The 24,553-nt window shown below is 44.0% G+C and overlaps 2 protein-coding genes across 8 annotated transcripts in view; both read right to left on the reverse strand.

The window, feature by feature from the left end:
• The window catches only part of mtmr1a (myotubularin related protein 1a), a 34,636-nt gene extending 26,560 nt beyond the window's left edge, over positions 1-8,076 (reverse strand). The window contains exons 1-5 of one of the 7 annotated variants that reach the window (XM_041782458.1): positions 7,590-8,076; positions 6,206-6,296; positions 5,084-5,107; positions 1,868-1,891; positions 1,096-1,164 (exon numbers count right to left, since the gene is read on the reverse strand). In XM_041782458.1, the coding sequence (XP_041638392.1) occupies positions 1,096-1,164; positions 1,868-1,891; positions 5,084-5,107; positions 6,206-6,296; positions 7,590-7,696 (315 nt within the window). In that variant the 5' untranslated portion in view covers positions 7,697-8,076. The remainder of the gene's footprint in view (positions 1-1,095; positions 1,165-1,867; positions 1,892-5,083; positions 5,108-6,205; positions 6,297-7,589) is intronic. The other 6 variants (XM_041782459.1, XM_041782461.1, XM_041782460.1 and 3 more) reach the window with 6 other exon arrangements.
• Positions 8,077-10,819: 2,743 nt separating this feature from the next.
• The window catches only part of mtm1 (myotubularin 1), a 45,029-nt gene continuing 31,295 nt past the window's right edge, over positions 10,820-24,553 (reverse strand). Inside the window, exons 11-16 of the mRNA XM_041782468.1 lie at positions 23,342-23,497; positions 22,975-23,022; positions 22,763-22,855; positions 22,571-22,684; positions 19,081-19,257; positions 10,820-18,658 (exon numbers count right to left, since the gene is read on the reverse strand). Of these exons, the coding sequence (XP_041638402.1) occupies positions 18,464-18,658; positions 19,081-19,257; positions 22,571-22,684; positions 22,763-22,855; positions 22,975-23,022; positions 23,342-23,497 (783 nt within the window). The 3' untranslated portion in view covers positions 10,820-18,463. The remainder of the gene's footprint in view (positions 18,659-19,080; positions 19,258-22,570; positions 22,685-22,762; positions 22,856-22,974; positions 23,023-23,341; positions 23,498-24,553) is intronic.

Genomic DNA, 24,553 nt, shown 5'->3' on the forward strand with positions numbered 1-24,553 from the left:
GCTGATATAGACTGATATTTACAGCTGATATAGACTGATATTCACAGCTGATATAGACTGATATTTTCAGCTGATATAGACTGATATCAACAGTTGAAATAGACTGATATTTTAGCTGATATAGACTGACATTTTCAGCTGATATAGACTGATATTTCCAGCTGATATAGACTGATATTTTCAGCTGATATAGACTGATATTTTCAGCTGATATAGACTGATATTTACAGCTGATATAGACTGATATTTTCAGCTGATATAGACTGATATGTTCAGCTGAGATCGACTGATTTTTATAGCTGATATAGACTGATATCAACAGTTGAAATAGACTGATATTTCCAGCTGATATAGACTGATATTTATAGCTGATATAGACTGATATTTCCAGCTGATATAGACTGATATTTCCAGCTGATATAGACTGATATTTATAGCTGATATAGACTGATATTTTCAGCTGATATAGACTGATATTTTCAGCTGATATAGACTGATATCAACAGTTGAAATAGACTGATATTTCAGCTGATATAGACTGATATTCACAGCTGATATAGACTGATATTCACAGCTGAAATAGACTGATATTTACAGCCAATAGACTGATAATAACACTGGGTTATGGGATTGGTTTTTCAAGTCCTAGATTAAAACAGGTCCACATTCTTATATCCTGGGCTTTTTCCATGTGTTAACATCCTGTCCATATGTGGAACTGTTTTATAGCCAGGAGTATCAGGTTTATTGTAAACTTGGTTTCAGAATTAAAATCATAGATAAATGGATATCCTGAAGAAAGACCAATGGGTGATTCAATCAGGGACATTTACTACAGGAACCAGAGGTGCTAGGAAAGTGAGGATTGCTGAGCTCAATGATCATCAACATAGAACTTTAAACTTGCAGTTTTTGATGTTCACAGAGTTTAATGGCCTGCAGGTAACGCAAAAATACTTCATATTATTTAAAAATGCTTATGTCTGCACTGGAGAGGAGGAGGAGGAAGAGGCTGACTAAAGGAGGATGAAGAGGAAGATGCAGTATGCAGACTAAAGGAGGAAGAGGAGTAAAGCCAGACAGAAAGAAACTTGCCGAAGCATTGACAGGATGCTCAGAGTCACTGTCTCCATGGTAACAAAGCCCCTCATCCAGAGAGTCCTGCTGCAGAGAGCGACCGAGGAGCGGGAATAAAAGAGAGAGAGAGAGAGAGAGAGAGAGAGAGAGAGAGGACCAGATTTATTATAAAGTAAAGATAGAGCCCTTGTCTGTTTTCCCTTCCTGTTTCCTGTTTGGCTCAGAGAGATGAGGTTTGACTCTAACAATTTAAGGGCTACAGGTGGTCAGTTAACCCACCAGTCACAGACTGTTTCAACCCTGACATAGAATTAATTAATCATCCAGTAAACGTAGAGAAGATCCCCTCACTACCATGGAGGACGGTGAAGGTCAGAGGAGTTCAACTGAGCATGTGCAGAGGTAAAGACTGAAGAAAGACAGAGCGAAGGAAGCACACTGAGCTGTCATGTGACCTTCTAACCTCAAATACCCGCTAAATACAGCGTACACATCATTACTTCCTGTTCACACGCCACGCTGCAGACAGAGAACAGAAGTAAGCGACTCCTCATGAAACAGACACACCAATACTGATCAATAATCGAAGCACACATTGATCTGATGGATCGGTCGGCCGATAAGCACCTGAACAAGAAGACATTTTATTAAAGCTTACCGAAAAAGTTCAAACAAACTTGCAAAAACCTGACTATTATCAATACTATTGATTACCAGATGGTCTGATGTCATTTAAGAATAAAAGGTAGGAATACTACTGACTGATCAGCAGATGTATTGATCATCTTACCCGGTGATTGATCCTCTTGGAAACCTGCAGTCAGACAGTGAGCACATGTAAATACACTGGTCGAGGTCAGACTCTCCATCGAGCAGCAGTGAACATTAGTGATCCTGAGCTACGTAGCAGCAGTGAACATTAGTGATCCTGAGCTAGTGAGCAGCAGTGAACATTAGAGATCCTGAGCTACGTAGCAGCAGTGAACATTAGTGATCCTGAGCTACGTAGCAGCAGTGAACATTAGTGATCCTGAGCTAGTGAGCAGCAGTGAACATTAGTGATCCTGAGCTATGTAGCAGCAGTGAACATTAGTGATCCTGAGCTACGTAGCAGCAGTGAACATTAGTGATCCTGAGCTACGTAGCAGCAGTGAACATTAGTGATCCTGAGCTAGTGAGCAGCAGTGAACATTAGTGATCCTGAGCTACGTAGCAGCAGTGAACATTAGTGATCCTGAGCTAGTGAGCAGCAGTGAACATTAGTGATCCTGAGCTACGTAGCAGCAGTGAACATTAGTGATCCTGAGCTACGTAGCAGCAGTGAACATTTGTGATCCTGAGCTACGTAGCAGCAGTGAACATTAGTGATCCTGAGCTACGTAGCAGCAGTGAACATTAGTGATCCTGAGCTAGTGAGCAGCAGTGAACATTAGTGATCCTGAGCTACGTAGCACCAGTGAACATTAGTGATCCTGAGCTACGTAGCAGCAGTGAACATTAGTGATCCTGAGCTACGTAGCAGCAGTGAACATTAGTGATCCTGAGCTATGTAGCAGCAGTGAACATTAGTGATCCTGAGCTACGTAGCAGCAGTGAACATAAGTGATCCTGAGCTACGTAGCAGCAGTGAACCTTAGTGATCCTGATCTACATAGCAGCAGTGAACATTAGTGATCCTGAGCTACGTAGCAGCAGTGAACATTAGTGATCCTGAGCTACGTAGCAGCAGTGAACATTAGTGATCCTGAGCTACGTAGCAGCAGTGAACATTAGTGATAATGAGCTACGTAGCAGCAGTGAACATAAGTGATCCTGAGCTATGTAGCAGCGGTGAACATTAGTGATCCTGAGCTACGTAGCAGCAGTGAACATTAGTGATCCTGAGCTACGTAGCAGCAGTGAACCTTAGTGATCCTGAGCTACGTAGCAGCAGTAAACCTTAGTGATCCTGAGCTACGTAGCAGCAGTGAACCATAGTGATCCTGAGCTAGAGTGCAGCAGTGAACCATAGTGATCCTGAGCTAGAGCGCAGCAGTGAACCATAGTGATCCTGAGCTACGTAGCAGCAGTAAACATTAGTGATCCTGAGCTACGTAGCAGCAGTGAACATTAGTGATCCTGAGCTACGTAGCAGCAGTGAACATTAGTGATCCTGAGCTATGTAGCAGCAGTGAACATTAGTGATCCTGAGCTATGTAGCAGCAGTGAACATTAGTGATCCTGAGCTACGTAGCAGCAGTGAACCTTAGTGATCCTGAGCTACGTAGCAGCAGTGAACATTAATGATCCTGAGCTACGTAGCAGCAGTGAACATTAGTGATCCTGAGCTACGTAGCAGCAGTGAACCTTAGTGATCCTGAGCTAGTGAGCAGCAGTGAACATTAGTGATCCTGAGCTACGTAGCAGCAGTGAACCTTAGTGATCCTGAGCTACGTAGCAGCAGTGAACCTTAGTGATCCTGAGCTAGTGAGCAGCAGTGAACATTAGTAATCCTGAGCTAGAGCGCAGCAGTGAACCATAGTGATCCTGAGCTACGTAGCAGCAGTGAACCTTAGTGATCCTGAGCTACGTAGCAGCAGTGAACCTTAGTGATCCTGAGCTACGTAGCAGCAGTGAACCATAGTGATCCTGAGCTACGTAGCAGCAGTGAACATTAATGATCCTGAGCTACGTAGCAGCAGTGAACATAAGTGATCCTGAGCTACGTAGCAGCAGTGAACCTTAGTGATCCTGAGCTACGTAGCAGCAGTAAACCATAGTGATCCTGAGCTAGAGAGCAGCAGATTGGTTGTTTTTCTCTGAATGTGATCGTTAAAACGCCTTCCAGACATTATCATTCTAATTGTTAAGTCAAATATAAGTCTAGAATAATTCACTAGTCTGAACGGTCAGCACAGAAAGTTCTCAGTGGTATCGGACCAGGTTTCGGTAACAGAATCATATCAGGAGGGAAAAATGGTATGGGAACATCCCTGGTCATCCCTGTTAAGTTTGGTGATGGCTGGCATAAGCACTGTAGAGAATCAAAATAATAGGCCCACTTCAGAAAACATGGAAAAAACGTTTTCCAACTTTGGGCCCCGGTCACAGCCTCTGCCTAAAACTCAGATCCTTCAGATGTGACAAGAGTAACGCTGCCCAAACAGCCAAAATATGACCTCTAACTGTTGGCAGTGTGTTTTCTGTACATATTGGAGCATGGTCCCAGGTGGCTTTGTATTCAGTCTAGATCTCATACATATGTGTACCTATTTTCATGCATGTTGCTCTTACATCACGACCATCACGGCCATTGCGAACATCGCCGCCATCACAACCATCATAACAATCATGACCATCATGACCATCATAACCATCATAACAATCATGACCATCATAACCATCATAACAATCATGACCATCATAACCATCATAACAATCATGACCATCATGACCATCATGACCATCATAACCATCATAACGATCATGACCATCATGACCATCATAACCATCATAACAATCATGACCATCATGACCATCATGACCATCATAACCATCATAACAATCATGACCATCATGACCATCATGACCATCATAACCATCATAACCATCATAACAATCATGACCATCATGACCATCATGACCATCATAACCATCATAACAATCATGACCATCATGACCATCATAACAATCATGACCATCATGACCATCATAACCATCATAACAATCATGACCATCATGACCATCATAACCATCATAACAATCATGACCATCATGACCATCATGACCATCATAACCATCATAACAATCATGACCATCATGACCTTCATGACCATCATAACCATCATAACAATCATGACCATCATGACCATCATGACCATCATAACAATCATGACCATCATGACCATCATAACCATCATAACAATCATGACCATCATGACCTTCATGACCATCATCAACAAGCAGGCACACCAAGAGCAGCAGCTGCAGCACAAACAGCTGTGGTACACAGATGTGTCAGGCTTACCATGAAGTCTGGTCTCCTCCCCACCTGTCAAACAAACAGGTGAGAAACACTCAGTAGGTCTACAGTCACAGAGGAGCTTAGGGCTGGCTGCTCCTCCATCAGGTTCTCTGACTGGACTACAGTCCTGGTCTGGTACACCAGAACGTGATACACCCCCTATCAGCTAGACTACGTTTTATACTTTTTGGCACACTAATTATGACAGTAGATGAGCCCAACTACCGTCTTCTCATTGGTAGATGAGCTCAACTGCCATCTTCTCATTGGTAGATGAGCTCAACAACAGTCTTTTCATTGGTAGATGAGCTCAACTACTGTATTTTCATTGGCAGATGAGCTCAACAACTGTCTTTTCATTGGTAGATGAGCTCAACTACTGTATTTTCATTGGCAGATGAGCTCATCTACTGTATTTTCATTGGTAGATGAGCTCAACTACTGTATTTTCATTGGTAGATGAGCTCATCTACTGTATTTTCATTGGTAGATGAGCTCATCTACTGTATTTTCATTGGTAGATGAGCTCAACTACTGTATTTTCATTGGTAGATGAGCTCATCTACTGTATTTTCATTGGTAGATGAGCTCAACTACTGTATTTTCATTGGCAGATGAGCTCATCTACTGTATTTTCATTGGCAGATGAGCTCATCTACTGTATTTTCATTGGTAGATGAGCTCATCTACTGTATTTTCATTGGTAGATGAGCCCAACTACCGTCTTCTCATTGGTAGATGAGCTCAACAACCGTCTTTTCATTGGTAGATGAGCTCAACTACTGTATTTTCATTGGTAGATGAGCTCATCTACTGTATTTTCATTGGTAGATGAGCTCATCTACTGTATTTTCATTGGTAGATGAGCCCAACTACCGTCTTCTCATTGGTAGATGAGCTCAACAACCGTCTTTTCATTGGTAGATGAGCTCAACTACTGTATTTTCATTGGTAGATGAGCTCATCTACCGTCTTTTCATTGGTAGATGAGCTCAACTACTGTATTTTCATTGGCAGATGAGCTCATCTACTGTATTTTCATTGGTAGATGAGCTCATCTACCGTCTTTTCATTGGTAGATGAGCTCAACTACCGTATTTTCATTGGTTGAGCTGTCAGATCTACCTTGTCTCTGTTCCCGTGTTCTGGAGAGATCTGACTGGAGATCGTTGCCGCGATCAGCTGTTTACACCACTCCACATGAGAACCTGAAGGACTGAAGGCAAACAGGAAACTGATTTAGACAACAATAACCACCTGAACATTCACCATCACATGGGTTCTATGGACTCAAATCTCATTATCATTAATTTATATCTAAATCTTTTAAATCACAGAGGTTTCCTTTACTTACACCACTTTAACCCTCACTATTGAAATAAAATGAAAAGTCTAAAACTTAGTCTGTATCCTCTATAAAGAAGAGTGTAGCTCTATTGTCACCAGATTGTTAGTTTGACACTTTAACTTTCTTTTCCTGACAACAACATATGACTGTAAACGTTTGCCCTGATGGCGTTTAACGTCCTGGTTGACTGCTGGACAGTGACGCAACATGAAGACATGAAAAAGCTTTAGCAGAAAAGCTCATCTAGTAGGTGTAATATGGTAGTCAAGGTAATGGTAGTTATTGTTATTATCAAATCAATAATAACATTAGTAATTATTATCATTACTACTTTAAGATACTAATAATAACATTAATTGTAATATCAATGACAATAATAATTATTTTTAGATAGGTATTATAATATTAATGTTCAGCATCTGTCAACATCAGCTAGCTTTAGCATCTCCCTCAGTGTATTACTGAACTCTATATTAGCATAGTTAGCTTGTTTAACCGCGCCATGCTAGCAGATATCAGTTAATTGTTGTAAAAACTGTACATATATTTCATTTCTATTTTATCAGTCATTATGTTATAGAAGGCTGTTATATATGTGAGTCTATTTCCGTCGTTAGCTTATTGCTGTAGCTTCAGTCAGGCCAAACACCACTCTAACGTCAGAGCGTTTGTTCCAGGCGGTGTTACGGTTTATCCAGTGACCGTGTTAACTGGTGTATCTCAGTGAGATACGCCTGTGATTGTCGTAATTATAGCATGCGTTTAATATTTAAGTAGTCTAAGTGAATATCTGTTTTGTAGATTTTATGTATACCGTAGTGATGTAGTTAACAAATATGTATTTCATCTTAAGTCTACACTAAAGGACATCAACGAAGAAATGTCATCAGATAACACAGTAACTATTCGAGCCGCTACTCCGTCTCAGCGGGGAAACCCGCCATCCCTTCATAAAGGTTTGGATTATTTATGAAAAATGACTATTCTGTGTATCAAATGAACGCCGAATTGGAGATTTTGTCTTTTCGATGAGATTACTACATAGTTAATGATTCTTAGGAGACCGAGTAACGCGGGAAAAGAAGAGAGCCGTAAATATCGGCAGTTCAAAGCAGGTGTTGTACGTGTTTTGGTATCTGGATTATACCGTGCCTCGCTCACCTTTCCGGTGTTTCTCCAGCTGCTGGCCCAGATGTCGGGGAGCTCCACGGCTTTCTGTTCGGTCCTCCTCCGTCCGAAAATCCATGGGCCCCGGTAGGTTTGTCCATCCTCAGCCCGACGAAAGCGCCCTGTCCCCGGGTAGTGAGAGGGGGATGAGGGGGGGTCTGCTCGGAGGGTCGGGTTCAAGTGAAATCCGGTTTAGATCCAACAGGCTGGTCTTTATTAATGTCAGGTGGACTACAGGTCTACATAAATGTAAACCATCAAACTACAGGTCTATAAATGTGTCAGGTGTTTACAGGATGTGATTGTGGTTTCCTCTCTGACAGGCTGATGTTTCTGCTTCCTCTCTCTGACTCCGCCCACCACAGACCAGAGACCTGAGAGGAGACTGGGTCTCATCCAGGGACCGGTTTAGTGATACGGACCCCGACAGGGACCGATGTGAGCCCCTCCAGTTATGTAGAACCAGCCAGAGTGCAGGGAGCATCTCTCTTCTGAAAAACATACAACATGGCGGCTGTCTTTGCTGGAAGAGAGGAGGGAGTGGTGAGGAGAGACCCACCACTGCTCTTCAGTCAGTCTGACCTCTGACCTCACATCAGTGACCGAGGCAGAGGTGGATTTAGCAGTTTCAGGGGCCTCGCCATCTGCTGTTCTCCCTCCTCTACATTCTTATTTATCAGTGATGAGTCTTTAACATTCCTATTTACCAAAGAAAGTCCTGCTTCTAACTGCAGGTACAAGAAAACAACTGAAAGGTTTATGTTTGTTTTTTTTCACAGAAATGTCCGGGCAGTTTTGAAATCAAATGTCTAAATGGACTTCTGGTAACCACATGACATCAGAGCTGTGTAATAATACATTTTCATGCTTATTTCAATGAAAATTGACAATTTACTTATATATATATACATACACACATACTTTGGATTTTTCTTTATTTTTGGTCATGTTTTGACAACCAAAATTAGCTGAATATATATTTTATTTATCAATACATTTGTAAAATATCTATTATAGAATATTTAGTAAAATACCAGTTACACCAAATAACTTCATTAGCTAGCTAGCTTCATTGCGCTCTTAGTCATGTTTAGTTAACTGTAAACACACACACAGACACACACACACATTATATATATATATAAAATAAGCTTTCATGCCACTATAACATTTCCAAGTCTACTTTATATTTTGGGCTTTAATGGGCGTGTTCACCCTTTAAAACAGTGTTACTCAACCTGTGAAAAGTGGCAAAAGCGGCTTGAAGTAGCAATAAAAATAAGTTAAAGGTGGCAAAAATGGTCAAAATGCAGCAAAATGGGTGAAAATGGAGAGAGAAAAGTGGAAAATGATCTGAAAGTTTCAAAAAAATGGGTGAGAAGTGGTAAAAAAAAATGAGTAACCGGTGGTAAAAATGGTCCAACAGTGGCAAAAACATAGCAAAAAAATTAGTGAAAAGTGACTAAAATGGGCAAAAAGCAGTAAGATTGGCAACAATAGGCAAAAAAATAGGAAAAAGTGGTACGTAATGGAAAAGAGTGGCTTAAAATGGGCAAAATGTGCCAAAAAAATGGTGAAAAAGGGCAAAAATGGGCAAAAAAGTGGAAAATGGAGAGGCAAAATTTTGGAAAAAAAGGAAACAAGTGGTATTTAATAAGAAAAAGCAGCTTATTTTGGCAAAAAGTGGCAAATATGGTTCAAAAAAGGGCAAAAATGGGATAAAAGTGGCAAAAAAGAAGTTGGAAAAATGGGTTAAAATAGGGAAAAGTGTAGCTTAAATGGGTGAAAAGTGGCAAAAATGTTGAAAATGGATGAAGTTTTCCTTATTTAAGGTTTTCTGGGGAATAAAATTTCAAATTAAGATGTAAAAGCCATAAATCATCACTAAAGATCCATACGTTGAGTATCACTGATTTAAAATTTAAATGGCCAGTGTACAGGCTGGTCCAAAAAAAAGGTTCAGTCAACCCTGTGTGTAGGGTCCCCTAGTAGTCCAGGGACCCAGGAAACCACCTACAATTGCCTTATGGTTAATCCTGCCTCATCAGCGAGGCATGATGCCTAAAAACCACATGAATCTTAAAATAGTGTCATAAATGGACATTTAGTTTAATTCCATTAGATATATATATATCCTGTTTTAGCAGCTGTTGTTGTTCTGTCTGTTCTGATGAGAGTGGCTCTAGAAACACTGACGCTGTTTAAACAGAACTGAGAGTAAGGAGACTGAGGAAGTGAAACAGAATCTCTGACCCTAACTGAAGAGTTTCAGAGATGAGAACTAGAAGGTGTTTTTAAACACAGGTGAGGGACATGAGTCGGCCCTTAACGTGCTCAGATGAACATCGTAGTCTGTCTTTTAAAGAACAGCGCCCTCCTCAGGCTGACCTGTTTCTTATTATCAGTGATCCACACTGATGACTTCATTAGCCATCATCGTACCAGCTTTACTCAAACTTAGTGTCTGATTATTGAGATTATTCTAAGCTGGGGTCAGAGAGATAACCTTCATTATTCTTTCATTAGTGAATGTAAGCAGGTTTGTGATAATTATGATGTTCATAGACCAGACTCCACCGTGTTCTAGCTCCTCTGAAGGAAGTGAACAGACTCAGGTTTAACCTGAAGTCTCTGTATGGTTAAAGACAGCATGGTCATTATAAGAACATGAGTTATTTCTTTTATCTGTGATCCAGCTGGGTCCAGGGAAGTCCTCAGACCACGAATCTCTGCTAGACAGTAGATAGATCCTCCAGGTGGGGGGTAGGCCTGTCGCTCAGGTGAAGAAGGTCAGGTACTTCGGGTTCTACTTGAGGGTAGAATGGACCAGATTGGTGCAGCACCAGCAGGACTTCAGGTGTTCTCTCAGACCGCTGTGGTGAAGAAGAAGCTGAGCTTCAGATTTACTGATCCATCTCTGCTCTGTCCCTCACTGACGGTCTCTGACTGATCCAAAGGGATCACAGGTACAGGTGTGGAGATAAGCTTCATCAGGAGGGTGTCTGGACTCAGCCAGATGAGGTTCAGGATCAGGATACTCCTGGAGGACCCAGAACCCTCTGGAGGGATCATATATCCTCTCTGGTCTGGAAACACCTCAGGATCCCCCAGGAGTATCTGGAAATATTACTGGATGGATGTTTATGGATAATAATTGTTCAGCTATTTAAAGAGATCATGGTTAAATCCGTATCTACCGAAGAATGAGGCTTTGGGAGTCAAGGCTTCTTAAATTAATTTAATCAGTAATATTTACAGAACTGGAGCCAACCAACAGAGAAAACAGAGTCAAAAAAAACAAGTTTGAAATGTTTCAGCATTTCACCTTCCCTTAATGATGCCAAAAACATCCTCAACACATCTCATGTGTTTATAAAAGCAGGCTAATTAAGACACGAAACCCCAAACTACAACAACCCCAGAAAACAAGAAAGAGTCAAAGAGGACAGGGACGGGGACCTTCAGAGACCGGGATCAGAGACCTTAGTCTGACCTTTAAAGGCTGGGGCTAGAGACCTTAGTCTGACCTTTAAAGACCAGGGTCAGAGACCTTAGTCCGACCTTCAAGACCAGGGTCAGAGACCTTAGACTGACCTTTAAAGACCAGGGTCAGAGACCTTAGTCTGACCTTAAGAGAACTTAGTCAGACCAGAAACACCTCTGATCATTAGGACCACGGTCAGAGAAGGTCTCAAAACACGAGGACCACAGTCAGAGACCTCTAAAGACTATAGTCAGAGAAGGTCCCAGTCTCCGTCCCACACCAAACAAAACCAGGTTAAAGGTCTGGAGCAGAAATCCACATGTATATCGCCTATTTCTAACCCTAGTCCTGGTATTATAAAAGCCTCAGATTGTACACTACATAAAATAGTCCTATCTTACAACAATAGAGCTTTAGGCAGTAAAATAGGTTCTGATTGAGGTAATTACATCATGGTTTTACAGAGTACAAAATAAAAATATAGATTTATCTGTTTATTCCCTAAAAACTCAACCACCAACAGACCTTTGATGTCACTATCACCGCCAGTTCCTCGCCAACCCTCCTGAGACCGGATCAAACCTAAAGAGGACGCAGACGTGGAACCAATTCGGTACAACCTGTGACATCACCTCCATCCAGCCAATCAGAAAGGCTGCAGCCAAAGAGTTTGAGATGAACTTCCTCGGAGATCGAATCACCAACCAGGCTTTAATATAAGTCATGTTTGAAATTAACTAGCTGGGAGATCGAGTCTCCAGCCAGGCTTTAATACGAGTCATGTTTGAGATTAACTAGCTGGGAGATCGAGTCTCCAGCCAGGCTTTAATACGAGTCATGTTTGAGATTAACTAGCTGGGAGATCGAGTCTCCAGCCAGGCCTTAATATGAGTCATGTTTGAGATTTATTAGCTGGGAGATCGAGTCACCAACCATGTTTAATACAAGTCATGTTTGAGATTTATTAGCTGGGAGATCAAGTCACCAGCCATGTTTAATACAAGTCATGTTTGAGATTTATTAGCTGGGAGATCAAGTCACCAACCATGTTTAATACAAGTCATGTTTGAGATTTATTAGCTGGGAGATCAAGTCACCAACCATGTTTAATACAAGTCATGTTTGAGATTTATTAGCTGGGAGATCAAGTCACCAACCATGTTTAATACGAGTCATGTTTGAGATTGACTAGCTAGGAGATCCTAGTCGCAAACCAGGCCTAATACGAGTCATGTTCGAGATAAACTAGTTAGGAGATTGAGTCTCCAACCAGGCTTTAATATGAGTCATGTTTGAGATTAACTCACTAGGAGATCCAGTCTCCAACCAGGCCTTAATACGAGTCTTGTTTGAGATTAACTAGCTGGGAGATAGAGTTGCCAACCATGTTTAACACGAGTCTTGTTTGAGATTAACTAGCTGGGAGATCGAGTCTCCAACCAGGCTTTAATACAAGTCATGTTTGAGATTAACTCACTAGGAGATCAAGTCACCAGCCAGACATTAACACGACACATGTTTGAGATTAACTCATTAGGAGATAGAGTCGCCAACCAGGCTTTAACACAAGTCTTGTTTGAGATTTACTAGCTGGGAGATCGAGTCGCCAGCCAGACTTAAACGCGAGTCATGTTTGAGATTAACTCACTAGGAGATCGATTTGCCAACCTTGATTTACCGGCATAGCCTCCCTCCTCTCTTCCTTCAGGCTCCAGCCTTCCCTTCGGAACCACGACTACTCAGGCCAATGTTTCTACTTCCTTTTGACAACTCCAAATCACAAACAGCCAAAGACCATCACCAGGGAGTGGTTGATCTCAAACACGACTCTCATGAGGGCACTCTGATTGGTCAATGATGGAGGTGATTCTGACAAGAATCAAGGCACAGAAGTGGACAGGACCTGACGCACCGAGAACAATAACTTATTGCACCTCGTTCATGTAAAAACGGACACATTGCATGCCGCCTCAGAAGACACCACGAGGAGACAAACTTTATGAGACTGTTTCACTCAGACGACAGAGGACGCTGCTTTGAGGGTTTAAGGGTTCTCTCTTTAAGAGCTTAAGGGTTCCATCTTTAGAAGTTTAAGCATTCTGTCTGTAGAGGGTTAAGGGTTCTGTCTTTTGAGACTGAAGGGTTCTGCTTTTAAGGGTTAAAGGGTTCTGTTTTTAGAAGGTTAAGGGTCTTGTCTTCAGAGATTTACGGGTTCTGTCCCTAAGGGTTTAAGGGTTCTGCTTTTAAAGGTTTATGGGTTCTGTCTTAAAGTGTTTGTCTTTAAGGGTTTAAGGGTCCTGTAGAAAAGAGATGAGTCCAGTCAAAGACTAGAACTAAAGAAAACCATCTCTGACTTCACTTCTGAGATGTTTCTGATTATTTGGACCGTGGAGGTTTTGTGGATGGTGGGTTTACTGTGCTCTACCATCATGATTTTTGTGTTAATCTGCCATGTTCGAACTTGATCAGGTTTTCCAAACGTTTCCAGGGTTAGGGTTAAGGAGATACACCTGGAGCTGGACTGTAACAGCGACCCTCTGGTTAATAGTTCTTCCACTCTGTGGTGAGAGTCTGCTGCTGAGGTAGCCGATCAGCCATTCTCTGATTGGCCATCATGGGTACTTTGAGAGTGTTTTTTTTTTTTTTTTTTTTTTAAGCATTAGGGAACATACTCGACTACAGTTCCTCTGCTCTCCGGTCTGCTTTCACATCAGTAACATGGTTCTGTTAGAGAACACCTGTGTAAGAACAACGCTTTGAGGACATCGTCTCATCTCTTTTTGTGGCTGTCCTCCCTCCATTTTTTTCCGGAGGTCATAGTTGACAACTACTGAAAAAGTTGCCGAAGTAAAGCAGAACTGCTGCGTTCTAATAATGACAGAAATCAAGTATTGTAGTCCATCCTCTGACTGATGAGTACCCCGTACTGTCCTCTAGTCCATGAGTCCTTCCCAGACCACCTCTTCATACATGAGTTCTCACTTTAGAATGAACCAGTCATTGGGTCATATGTTCTCAGTCCTGTCCGGGTCCCTGATGTGAAAGCAGCTTTACAGTACTCTGATAATCAGACCTTTGTGGGTCATGTGACCAGTCTGGATGACAGCGAGTGGCGACTGAACTAGAGGAAGTAGATGCTAGCTGAAGAACAGTTCAACAGATGGGTACAGTACTGATGTCTGAGAGAGCAGCCTGATGATGATTATATATAAACGAACCAAAGAGGGAGACTGGAGGGTTGTCCTATATCTTCAGTCTGAATCCACTGCCATTGACATTTGAAAACAGACGTACCACTGTCCATGTGATGTCCTGAGATCAACCCTGTACAGCTGCTTCATGACTTTACTGAACCCTACTGAGGCGATGGTGAGAGCATCTGCTGCTTTCAGGACAGGTCAGCTTTATATGCTCCTGTCTGAGTCTACAGAAGCCCAGAAGGGTCAGGAATTCAAGATGGAAGACGGAGAACATACAAAAATGGTTATTTTTAGTCAGTGTTATAGTTTACCTGGTCAGAATTTGGTATTACTGAACAAGTACAACAGACTCAGCTAGAATCACGGCTGAGACAAACTCAGAGTCAAACCCACTGCTGAGACAGACTCAGAGTTTAACTCTCGACTGAGACAGACTCAGAGTTTAACCCACGGCTGAGACAGACTCAGAGTTTAACTCTCGACTGAGACAGACACAGAGTTTAACTCTCGACTGAGACAGACTCAGAGTTTAACTCTCGACTGAGACAGACTCAGAGTTTAACCCACGGCTGAGACAGACTCAGAGTTTAACCCACGGCTGAGACAGACTCAGAGGTTAACCCACGGCTGAGACAGACTCAGAGTTTAACTCTCGACTGAGACAGACTCAGAGTTTAACTCTCGACTGAGACAGACTCAGAGTTTAACTCTCGACTGAGACAGACTCAGAGTTTAACTCTCGACTGAGACAGACTCAGAGTTTAACTCTCGACTGAGACAGACTCAGAGTTTAACTCTCGACTGAGACAGACTCAGAGTTTAACTCTCGACTGAGACAGACTCACAGTTTAACTCTCGACTGAGACAGACTCAGAGTTTAACTCTCGACTGGCGAAGCACCACTTGACTTTATGACTTCACTTTAGCTTCAGTCAGGTCTGAACCTAACACTGGGGAGGTTTGCCCAAGTCAAAGCTTGTCTTAACTGATTTTTGTTCAAATAAATAATATTTTATATATCCTGGTGGAGTCAGAGCCTGGAACTGCAGTCTCATTTGATCACCCTTTTTCTGTTTGATTACAACATTAAACTCTGTCCTTAGGTCTGTGGTCTCCATGTCTTTAGAATCTTAAAACCATAGAGTATGCAGACAGTAAAACCCAGCAGAGCTTCCACACACCATCTATCTCTCTGTTGACCATCTCTACATGAGACGGCCCTCAGCAGCAGTGCAGCAGCTATCAACGAGACTGAGAAGTGAGATGGGCGAAAACAGACAGAAACAGGGAACCCACACAGCATATGAAAAGGGACCCACAGGGGTATGAAACAGGACCCACACAGGGTATGAAAAGGGACCCACAGGGGTATGAAACAGGACCAACACAGGGTATGAAAAGGGACCCACAGGGGTATGAAACAGGACCCACAGAGGGTATGAAAAGGGGACCAACAGGGGTATGAAACAGGACCCACACAGGGTATGAAAGGGGATCCACACAGGGTATGAAAGGGGACCAACAGGCATATACAACAGGACCCACACAGGGTATGAAAGAGGACCCACGGGGGTATGAAACAGGACCCACACAAGGGTATGAAACAGAACCCACACAAGGTATGAAAGGGGACCCACACAGGGTATGGAACAGGACCCACACAGGGTATGAAACAGGACCCACACAGGGTATGAAACAGGACCCACACAGGGTATGAAACAGGACCCACACAGGGTATGAAAGGGGACCCACACAGGGTATGAAACGGGACCCACACAGGGTATGAAAGGGGACCCACACAGGGTATGAAACGGGACCCACACAGGGTATGAAACAGGACCCACACAGGGTATGAAACAGGACCCACACAAGGTATGAAACGGGACCCACACAGGGTATGAAAGGGGACCCACACAGGGTATGAAACGGGATCCACACAGGGTATGAAAGGGGACCAACAGGCATATACAACAGGACCCACACAGGGTATGAAAGAGGACCCACGGGGGTATGAAACAGGACCCACACAAGGGTATGAAACAGGACCCACACAAGGTATGAAAGGGGACCCACACAGGGTATGGAACAGGACCCACACAGGGTATGAAACAGGACCCACACAGGGTATGAAACAGGACCCACACAGGGTATGAAACAGGACCCACACAGGGTATGAAAGGGGACCCACACAGGGTATGAAACGGGACCCACACAGGGTATGAAACAGGACCCACACAGGGTATGAAACGGGACCCACACAGGGTATGAAAGGGGACCCACACAGGGTATGAAAGGGGACCCACACGGGGTATGAAACAGGACCCACACAGGGTATGAAACAGGACCCACACAGGGTATGAAAGGGGACCCACACAGGGTATGAAAGGGGACCCACACAGGGTATGAAACAGGACCCACACAGGGTATGAAACAGGACCCACACAGGGTATGAAAGGGGACCCACACAGGGTATGAAACGGGACCCACACAGGGTATGAAAGGGGACCCACACAGGGTATGAAACAGGACCCACACAGGGTATGAAAGGGGACCCACACAGGGTATGAAACGGGACCCACACAGGGTATGAAACAGGACCCACACAAGGTATGAAACGGGACCCACACAGGGTATGAAAGGGGACCCACACAGGGTATGAAAGGGGACCCACACGGGGTATGAAACAGGACCCACACAGGGTATGAACGGGACCCACAGGGGTATGAAACAGGACCCACAGGGGTACAAAACAGGAACTGCACAGGTATGAATCGGGACTCCCACAGGTACAAAATGACTGATTTTTATGTGGTTAATTTAGGGTCTTTTCTACAGTAGCACACTCTTGTCTTGAAACTAACCATCAGAGTTATTTCATAGTGTGCTCTGTTTTGATCAGGCCTGATTTGGGTAAATGGTACCTTGATATTTATCAGTTTATTGCTCTATTTGAGAACAGGGTTTGATGATCAAGGGTTTATTTACATCCAATCAAAGTGTGACACCCAGATGAACCCTTCTCTCTTTCCTTTGTACGTTTGTCTACTGTCTACATCCCATCTATGTCCTGTGGTTGTCCCATGCCAGTCCTGTATCGTCCTGTGGTCATCCTGTATCGTCCTGTGGTAATCCTATATCATCCTGTGGTCATCCTGTGGTCATTCTGTATTGTCCTGTGGTAATCCTGTATCATCCTGTGGTAATCCTGTATCATCCTGTGGTAATCCTGTATCATCCTGTGGTCATCCTATGTCACTGTGGTAATCCTATATCATCCTGTGGTCATCCTGTGGTCATTCTGTATTGTCCTGTGGTAATCCTGTATCATCCTGTGGTAATCCTGTATCATCCTGTGGTAATCCTGTATCATCCTGTGGTCATCCTATGTCACTGTGGTCATCCTGTATCGTCCCGTGGTCGTCCTGTATCGTCCCGTGGTCGTCCTGTATCGTCCCCTGGTCGTCCTGTATCGTCACCCTGGTCGTCCTGTATCGTCCCCTGGTCGTCCTGTATCGTCCCCTGGTCGTCCTGTATCGTCCCCTGGTCGTCCTGTATCGTCCCGTGGTCGTCCTGTATCGTCCCGTGGTCGTCCTGTATCTTCCCCTGGTTGTCCTGTATTTTCCCCTGGTTGTCCTGTATTGTCCCCTGGTTGTCCTGTATTGTCCCCTGGTTGTCCTGTATTGTCCCCTGGTTGTCCTGTATTGTCCCATGGTCGTCCTGTATCTTCCCCTGGTTGTCCTGTATTGTCCCCTGGTTGTCCTGTATTGTCCCCTGGTTGTCCTGTATTGTCCCCTGGTTGTCCTGTATTGTCCCCTGGTTGTCCTGTATTTTCCCCTGGTTGTCCTGTATTGTCCTATGGCCACTGTGTGGTCATCTGGTGATCATCCTGTATCGTCCTGTGGTGTAATCACCCTGTAATTGTGGTGCGTGTTGAAGCCCTTGGACTAAAGCCACCGTTCGTGATTAAGGCTTCTCCTTTTGGTGAGCGGTGTATTAAAGTGTTAACAAGGCTGTACTGTGACATATTGCATAAATCTTCATCGTCATCATCATCACTATCTAATCTACAACTGATTAGCATTCTGTATTAGCACTGCACGTTAGCATCGTTAGCTCGCCGTGACACACAAACCAGAACAGGACACAAGTGCAACAGAGAGAGAGAGAAAGAGAGAGAGCAGCCCTCAGAGCGGAGTGTGGAGGTGCGTGTACTGCTGCGATGGCGGCGAAGATGGCGACGACGAGGTGTTGGGAGCAGGGCTGTTGGCCAGGCGGGGCGAGGGTGAGGAGTCAGACAGCTGCAGCTCCTCCAGCTTCTTCAAGTACTCATCCCGCAGCGCCAACAGCTCCTTGTAGCGCTGCTCCACCGGACTCTGCTGCTGCAAAGAAACAGGAACGCACAAAAGACATACTGTCAGTGTTGTGTTCACATTCTTGGCACAAAGTCAGACACGTTCCCAGGACATGTTGAGACAAAGTCTTCAGATTTCTAAAAGAAGTCAGGATTCCCTGTCGTTACAGTGTTAGTAGCCAGAGTCAGCTCTGATGGTTAGAAGAAACACCAACTGCTCTAAACAATCAAACTGCTTCAGGAATAACCTGGAGAAATCAGCAATGGACTGACACAAGTTCCATCTGGACCCTTGGTGAATTTGTGGTCTGAACCAGACTTTGTTCCCTCAGTAAACATTTTTAATTACTAGTCTATGGTTTCATAACTCATAGGAAGTGACCATATAAGGCAAAAAGGGTAGACCTGGCTGGGTCCTTCTATCACTGGAGTTACAGACCTCTGACATACCTGCTGTCGTATACGGGGGTTCCAACGGATGTAGTAAGTCACCCACAGCTCTAGGTGGCGCATGCTGGCTACCGGGTACAGGACTCTACCTGACTCCGGTGTGTAGAATGGGTTTAAATAGTTCTCCATCTTACTGTTGACCAAAGACCACAGAGACACCGTCTTCGACCGCAGTTCCTAGAGAAACAGAGTGTAAGGGTTAGGGTTAGGGCTGGACTGGAGGGGGTTACTATGAGTTCACTGAGGCTCAGAGGGTTATGGCTGGGCTGGAGGGGGGTATGATAGGTTCACTGAGGTTCAGAGGGTTATGGTTAGGGCTGGAGGGGGGTATGATAGGTTCACTGAGGTTCAGAGGGTTATGGTTAGGGCTGGAGGGGGGTATGATAGGTTCACTGAGGTTCAGAGGGTTATGGTTAGGGCTGGAGGGGGGTATGATAGGTTCACTGAGGCTCAGAGGGTTATGGTTAGGGCTGGAGGGGGGTATGATAGGTTCACTGAGGTTCAGAGGGTTATGGCTGGGCTGGAGGGGGGTATGATAGTTTCACTGAGGTTCAGAGGGTTATGGTTAGGGCTGGAGGGGGGTATGATAGTTTCACTGAGGTTCAGAGGGTTATGGTTAGGGCTGGAGGGGGGTATGATAGGTTCACAGAGGTTCAGAGGGTTATGGCTGGGCTGGAGGGGGGTATGATAGTTTCACTGAGGATCAGAGGGTTATGGGGAGGGCTGGAGGGGGGCATGATAGGTTCACTGAGGTTCAGAGGGTTATGGTTAGGGCTGGAGGGGGGTATGATAGTTTCACTGAGGTTCAGAGGGTTATGGCTGGGCTGGAGGGGGGTATGATAGGTTCACTGAGGCTCAGAGGGTTATGGTTAGGGCTGGAGGGGGGTATGATAGGTTCACTGAGGCTCAGAGGGTTATGGTTAGGGCTGGAGGGGGGTATGATAGGTTCACTGAGGCTCAGAGGGTTATGGTTAGGGCTGGAGGGGGGTATGATAGGTTCACTGAGGCTCAGAGGGTTATGGCTGGGCTGGAAGGCTCAGAGGGTTATGGCTGGGCTGGAGGGGGGTATGATAGGTTCACTGAGGCTCAGAGGGTTATGGCTGGGCTGGAGGGGGGTATGATAGGTTCACTATGTTTCAGCTGATCAGGGTTAGAGCTGGAGGGGGTTACTACAAGTTCACTGAGGCTCAGAGGACAAAAATGATATCATTTTGTAGATAAAATTGATTGGCCCCAGGTGCTGTACTTAATTTTGAGGCGTGCTCCAGGTGTGGTTCAGGTGTGGCTGAGTATTGGTTCAGATGTGGTTCAGGTGTGGTTCAGGTGTGGTTGTGTATTGTTCAGTTATGGTTCAGGTGTGGTTCAGGTGTGGTTGTGTATTGTTCAGTTATGGTTCAGGTGTGGTTCAGGTGTGGTTGTGTATTGTTCAGTTATGGTTCAGGTGTGGTTCAGGTGTGGTTGTGTATTGTTCAGTTATGGTTCAGGTGTGGTTGAGGACTGGCTTAGTTGTGGTTCAGGAGTTGTTGGGGTTTGGTTTAGTCGTGGTTAGGGTGTGTTTTGTAGGAATGTCTGGGACATGTTCTTACGCCCTGGTCCCGTGCGCCGTCACAGTTGTAGAGGAACGTCCCAAAGCGACAGCTGTACAGGTGATCCAGGATGGTCAGGAGGAGGCGCTCATTGAACTCAAAGGCTGTTGTTCAGTTATGGTTCAGGTGTGGTTGTGTATTGTTCAGTTACGGTTCAGGTGTGGTTGTGTATTGTTCAGTTATGGTTCAGGTGTGGTTGTGTATTGTTCAGGTGTGGTTCAGGTGTGGTTGTGTATTGTTCAGTTATGGTTCAGGTGTGGTTCAGGTGTGGTTGTGTATTGTTCAGTTATGGTTCAGGTGTGGTTCAGGTGTGGTTGTGTATTGTTCAGGTGTGGTTCAGGTGTGGTTGTGTATTGTTCAGTTATGGTTCAGGTGTGGTTCAGGTGTGGTTGAGGACTGGCTTAGTTGTGGTTCAGGAGTTGTTGGGGTTTGGTTTAGTCATGGTTAGGGTGTGTTTTGTAGGAATGTCTGGGACATGTTCTTACGCTCTGGTCCCATGCGCCGTCACAGTTGTAGAGGAACGTCCCAAAGCGACAGCTGTACAGGTGATCCAGGATGGTCAGGAGGAGGCGCTCATTGAACTCAAAGGCTGTTGTTCAGTTATGGTTCAGGTGTGGTTCAGGTGTGGTTGTGTATTGTTCAGTTATGGTTCAGGTGTGGTTGTGTATTGTTCAGTTACGGTTCAGGTGTGGTTGTGTATTGTTCAGTTATGGTTCAGGTGTGGTTCAGGTGTGGTTGTGTATTGTTCAGTTACGGTTCAGGTGTGGTTCAGGTGTGGTTGTGTATTGTTCAGTTATGGTTCAGGTGTGGTTCAGGTGTGGTTGTGTATTGTTCAGTTATGGTTCAGGTGTGGTTGTGTATTGTTCAGTTATGGTTCAGGTGTGGTTCAGGTGTGGTTGTGTATTGTTCAGTTATGGTTCAGGTGTGGTTCAGGTGTGGTTGTGTATTGTTCAGTTACGGTTCAGGTGTGGTTCAGGTGTGGTTGTGTATTGTTCAGTTATGGTTCAGGTGTGGTTGTGTATTGTTCAGTTATGGTTCAGGTGTGGTTCAGGTGTGGTTGTGTATTGTTCAGTTATGGTTCAGGTGTGGTTCAGGTGTGGTTGTGTATTGTTCAGTTATGGTTCAGGTGTGGTTGTGTATTGTTCAGTTATGGTTCAGGTGTTGTTCAGGTGTGGTTGTGTATTGTTCAGTTATGGTTCAGGTGTGGTTGTGTATTGTTCAGTTATGGTTCAGGTGTGGTTCAGGTGTGGTTGTGTATTGTTCAGTTATGGTTCAGGTGTGGTTCAGGTGTGGTTGTGTATTGTTCAGTTATGGTTCAGGTGTGGTTGTGTATTGTTCAGTTATGGTTCAGGTGTGGTTCAGGTGTGGTTGTGTATTGTTCAGTTATGGTTCAGGTGTGGTTCAGGTGTGGTTGTGTATTGTTCAGTTATGGTTCAGGTGTTGTTCAGGTGTGGTTGAGTATTGTTCAGTTATGGTTCAGGTGTGGTTGTGTATTGTTCAGTTATGGTTCAGGTGTGGTTCAGGTGTGGTTGTGTATTGTTCAGTTATGGTTCAGGTGTGGTTCAGGTGTGGTTGTGTATTGTTCAGTTATGGTTCAGGTGTGGTTGTGTATTGTTCAGTTATGGTTCAGGTGTGGTTCAGGTGTGGTTGTGTATTGTTCAGTTATGGTTCAGGTGTGGTTGTGTATTGTTCAGTTATGGTTCAGGTGTGGTTCAGGTGTGGTTGTGTATTGTTCAGTTATGGTTCAGGTGTGGTTCAGGTGTGGTTGTGTATTGTTCAGTTAGGGTTCAGGTGTGGTTCAGGTGTGGTTGAGGACTGGCTTAGTTGTGGTTCAGGAGTTGTTGGTGTTTGGTTTAGTCATGGTTAGGGTGTGTTTTGTAGGAATGTCTGGGACACGTTCTTACGTGCTGGTCCCGTGCACTCTCACAGTTGTAGAGGAACGTCCCAAAGCGACAGCTGTACAGGTGATCCAGGATGGTCAGGAGGAGGCGCTCATTGAACTCAAAGGCTGTTGGAAACTTAAAGAGTATTGAGGCTGAGTCAGTTAATCACCATCATTCTCTGGCAGTAATCCTATGGTAAAGGTGTTTTCTTACCTGTTTGGTCATCTGCCACACACAGTCGATGAACTGAACAAAGATGGGTGATCTGTCCTGGTCTGCATGGTTCTTATCTCCATGTCCTATCCTCTGTTCAAACAGACTCAGCATTATTATCAATATCTGATGGTACTCATCTTGAAATTTCAAACAGACATGACAGGAAAGTCGATCACTGTGAAGATAAACGTTAAAAATATGGTTCTTACTGAGGCAAACTTGTGTCCGAAGCTGATCCACTCCTTTTCTATAAGAACCTGAAACAACATTAATGAACAAAGTCATTACCAGTGTTTCTGAGCCTCTGAGAGGTACAGCAGAGGAGAAACAGGAAGTCAGACGTTCAAACATACAAACAAACCCTGGTCTTCTTCTATGGTGTCTCTGAGTGTCCTCTATAGTTAAACTCTGTTCTTCTTCTATGGTGTCTCTGAGTGTCTCTATAGTTAAACCCTGTTCTTCTTCTATGGTGTCTCTGGGAGTCCTCTATAGTTAAACCCTGGTCTTCTTCTATGGTGTCTCTGGGAGTCCTCTATAGTTAAACCCTGTTCTTCTTCTATGGTGCCTTAGACTGACCTGGAAGCCCCTCAGGGTACGGTAGTGGCTGTCCAACATGAGCATGCTCAGTGAGGTGAGTTGAGCCGTCCTGTCCCAGCCGTCGCTGCAGTGAACCACCACGGAGTTTCCACCTGAGACTTTATCTGCCACCTGGATGGCTCCTGACAGCACCAGCTGGAGAGCAACACAGATGACATGGTCATCTATTTATTAGTGCTGTCAAAAGATTCAAATCTTTAATCAGCTTAATCACAAGGTTGCTGTGGATTAATTCGGATTAATCATGATTAAATAACATTCATTTTTAATAATCTATTCATTGCATTTCATTTTGCAAGCTTGGCGACGTGTTAGCCAAAGTGCTAGCAGAATCTCCGATGAACATATGTTTCCTGTTAATGTGGTATTTGAAGCTGGAAGCACTTCGGTGAAAAGAAAACTCCTTCCAGAGAATGTGCATAATACTTTATGTCGGTCGACTGTTCGACTGGGTTGTTTTTTTGTACTCAAAGTTCAAGAGGGCCAGGGTGCTGTTTAGCGTCTTCCATGTGGAGTTGGTTGGTCACACCAGATCAACGGCCCATGTGCCCATGCGCAGCTGCGTGCTCCACGGTAACCCTAACTGCCCGAAATGCGTTGCCAGAGATGTTTCAGGGATTTTGAGTTAATCTGCGCTGTAGATGGGTTAACTGCATTAAAATCTTACTCAGATTAATCATGATGATGGTTTAATCCACATTAACTCATTAATTTCAACAGCCCCAATATTTATTTAACATTTCAAATAACAATAAAATAAAATAATAAAACAATAATAATAATAAAAAAATAATAAAAATAATAATGGTTCTGATTCAGACTGATAAATAAAAATTGAAACTTTATTTTTACAGAGTCTTTAAAAACAAGGGTTTTGACATGTAATTAAATAAAGCATCAGGACACAAACAAGTCATAACAACAGGAACACTAAAGGTAAGGAACATAACCCATATCATACCATATACATCATTACTCAGACAACAAGCTCAGATATATCATGACATCACCAGAACTGAGACAACCAAGATGTCAGCAGAACTGAGACAACCTAGGACATCACCAGAACTGAGACAACCTAGGACATCAGCAGAACTGAGACAACCTAGGACATCAGCAGAACTGAGACAACCAAGACGTCAGCAGAACTGAGACAACCTAGGACATCACCAGAACTGAGACAACCTAGGA

This window comes from Cheilinus undulatus, unplaced genomic scaffold, assembly GCF_018320785.1.
Source record: "Cheilinus undulatus unplaced genomic scaffold, ASM1832078v1 Contig2, whole genome shotgun sequence".
Lineage (NCBI taxonomy): Eukaryota > Metazoa > Chordata > Actinopteri > Labriformes > Labridae > Cheilinus > Cheilinus undulatus.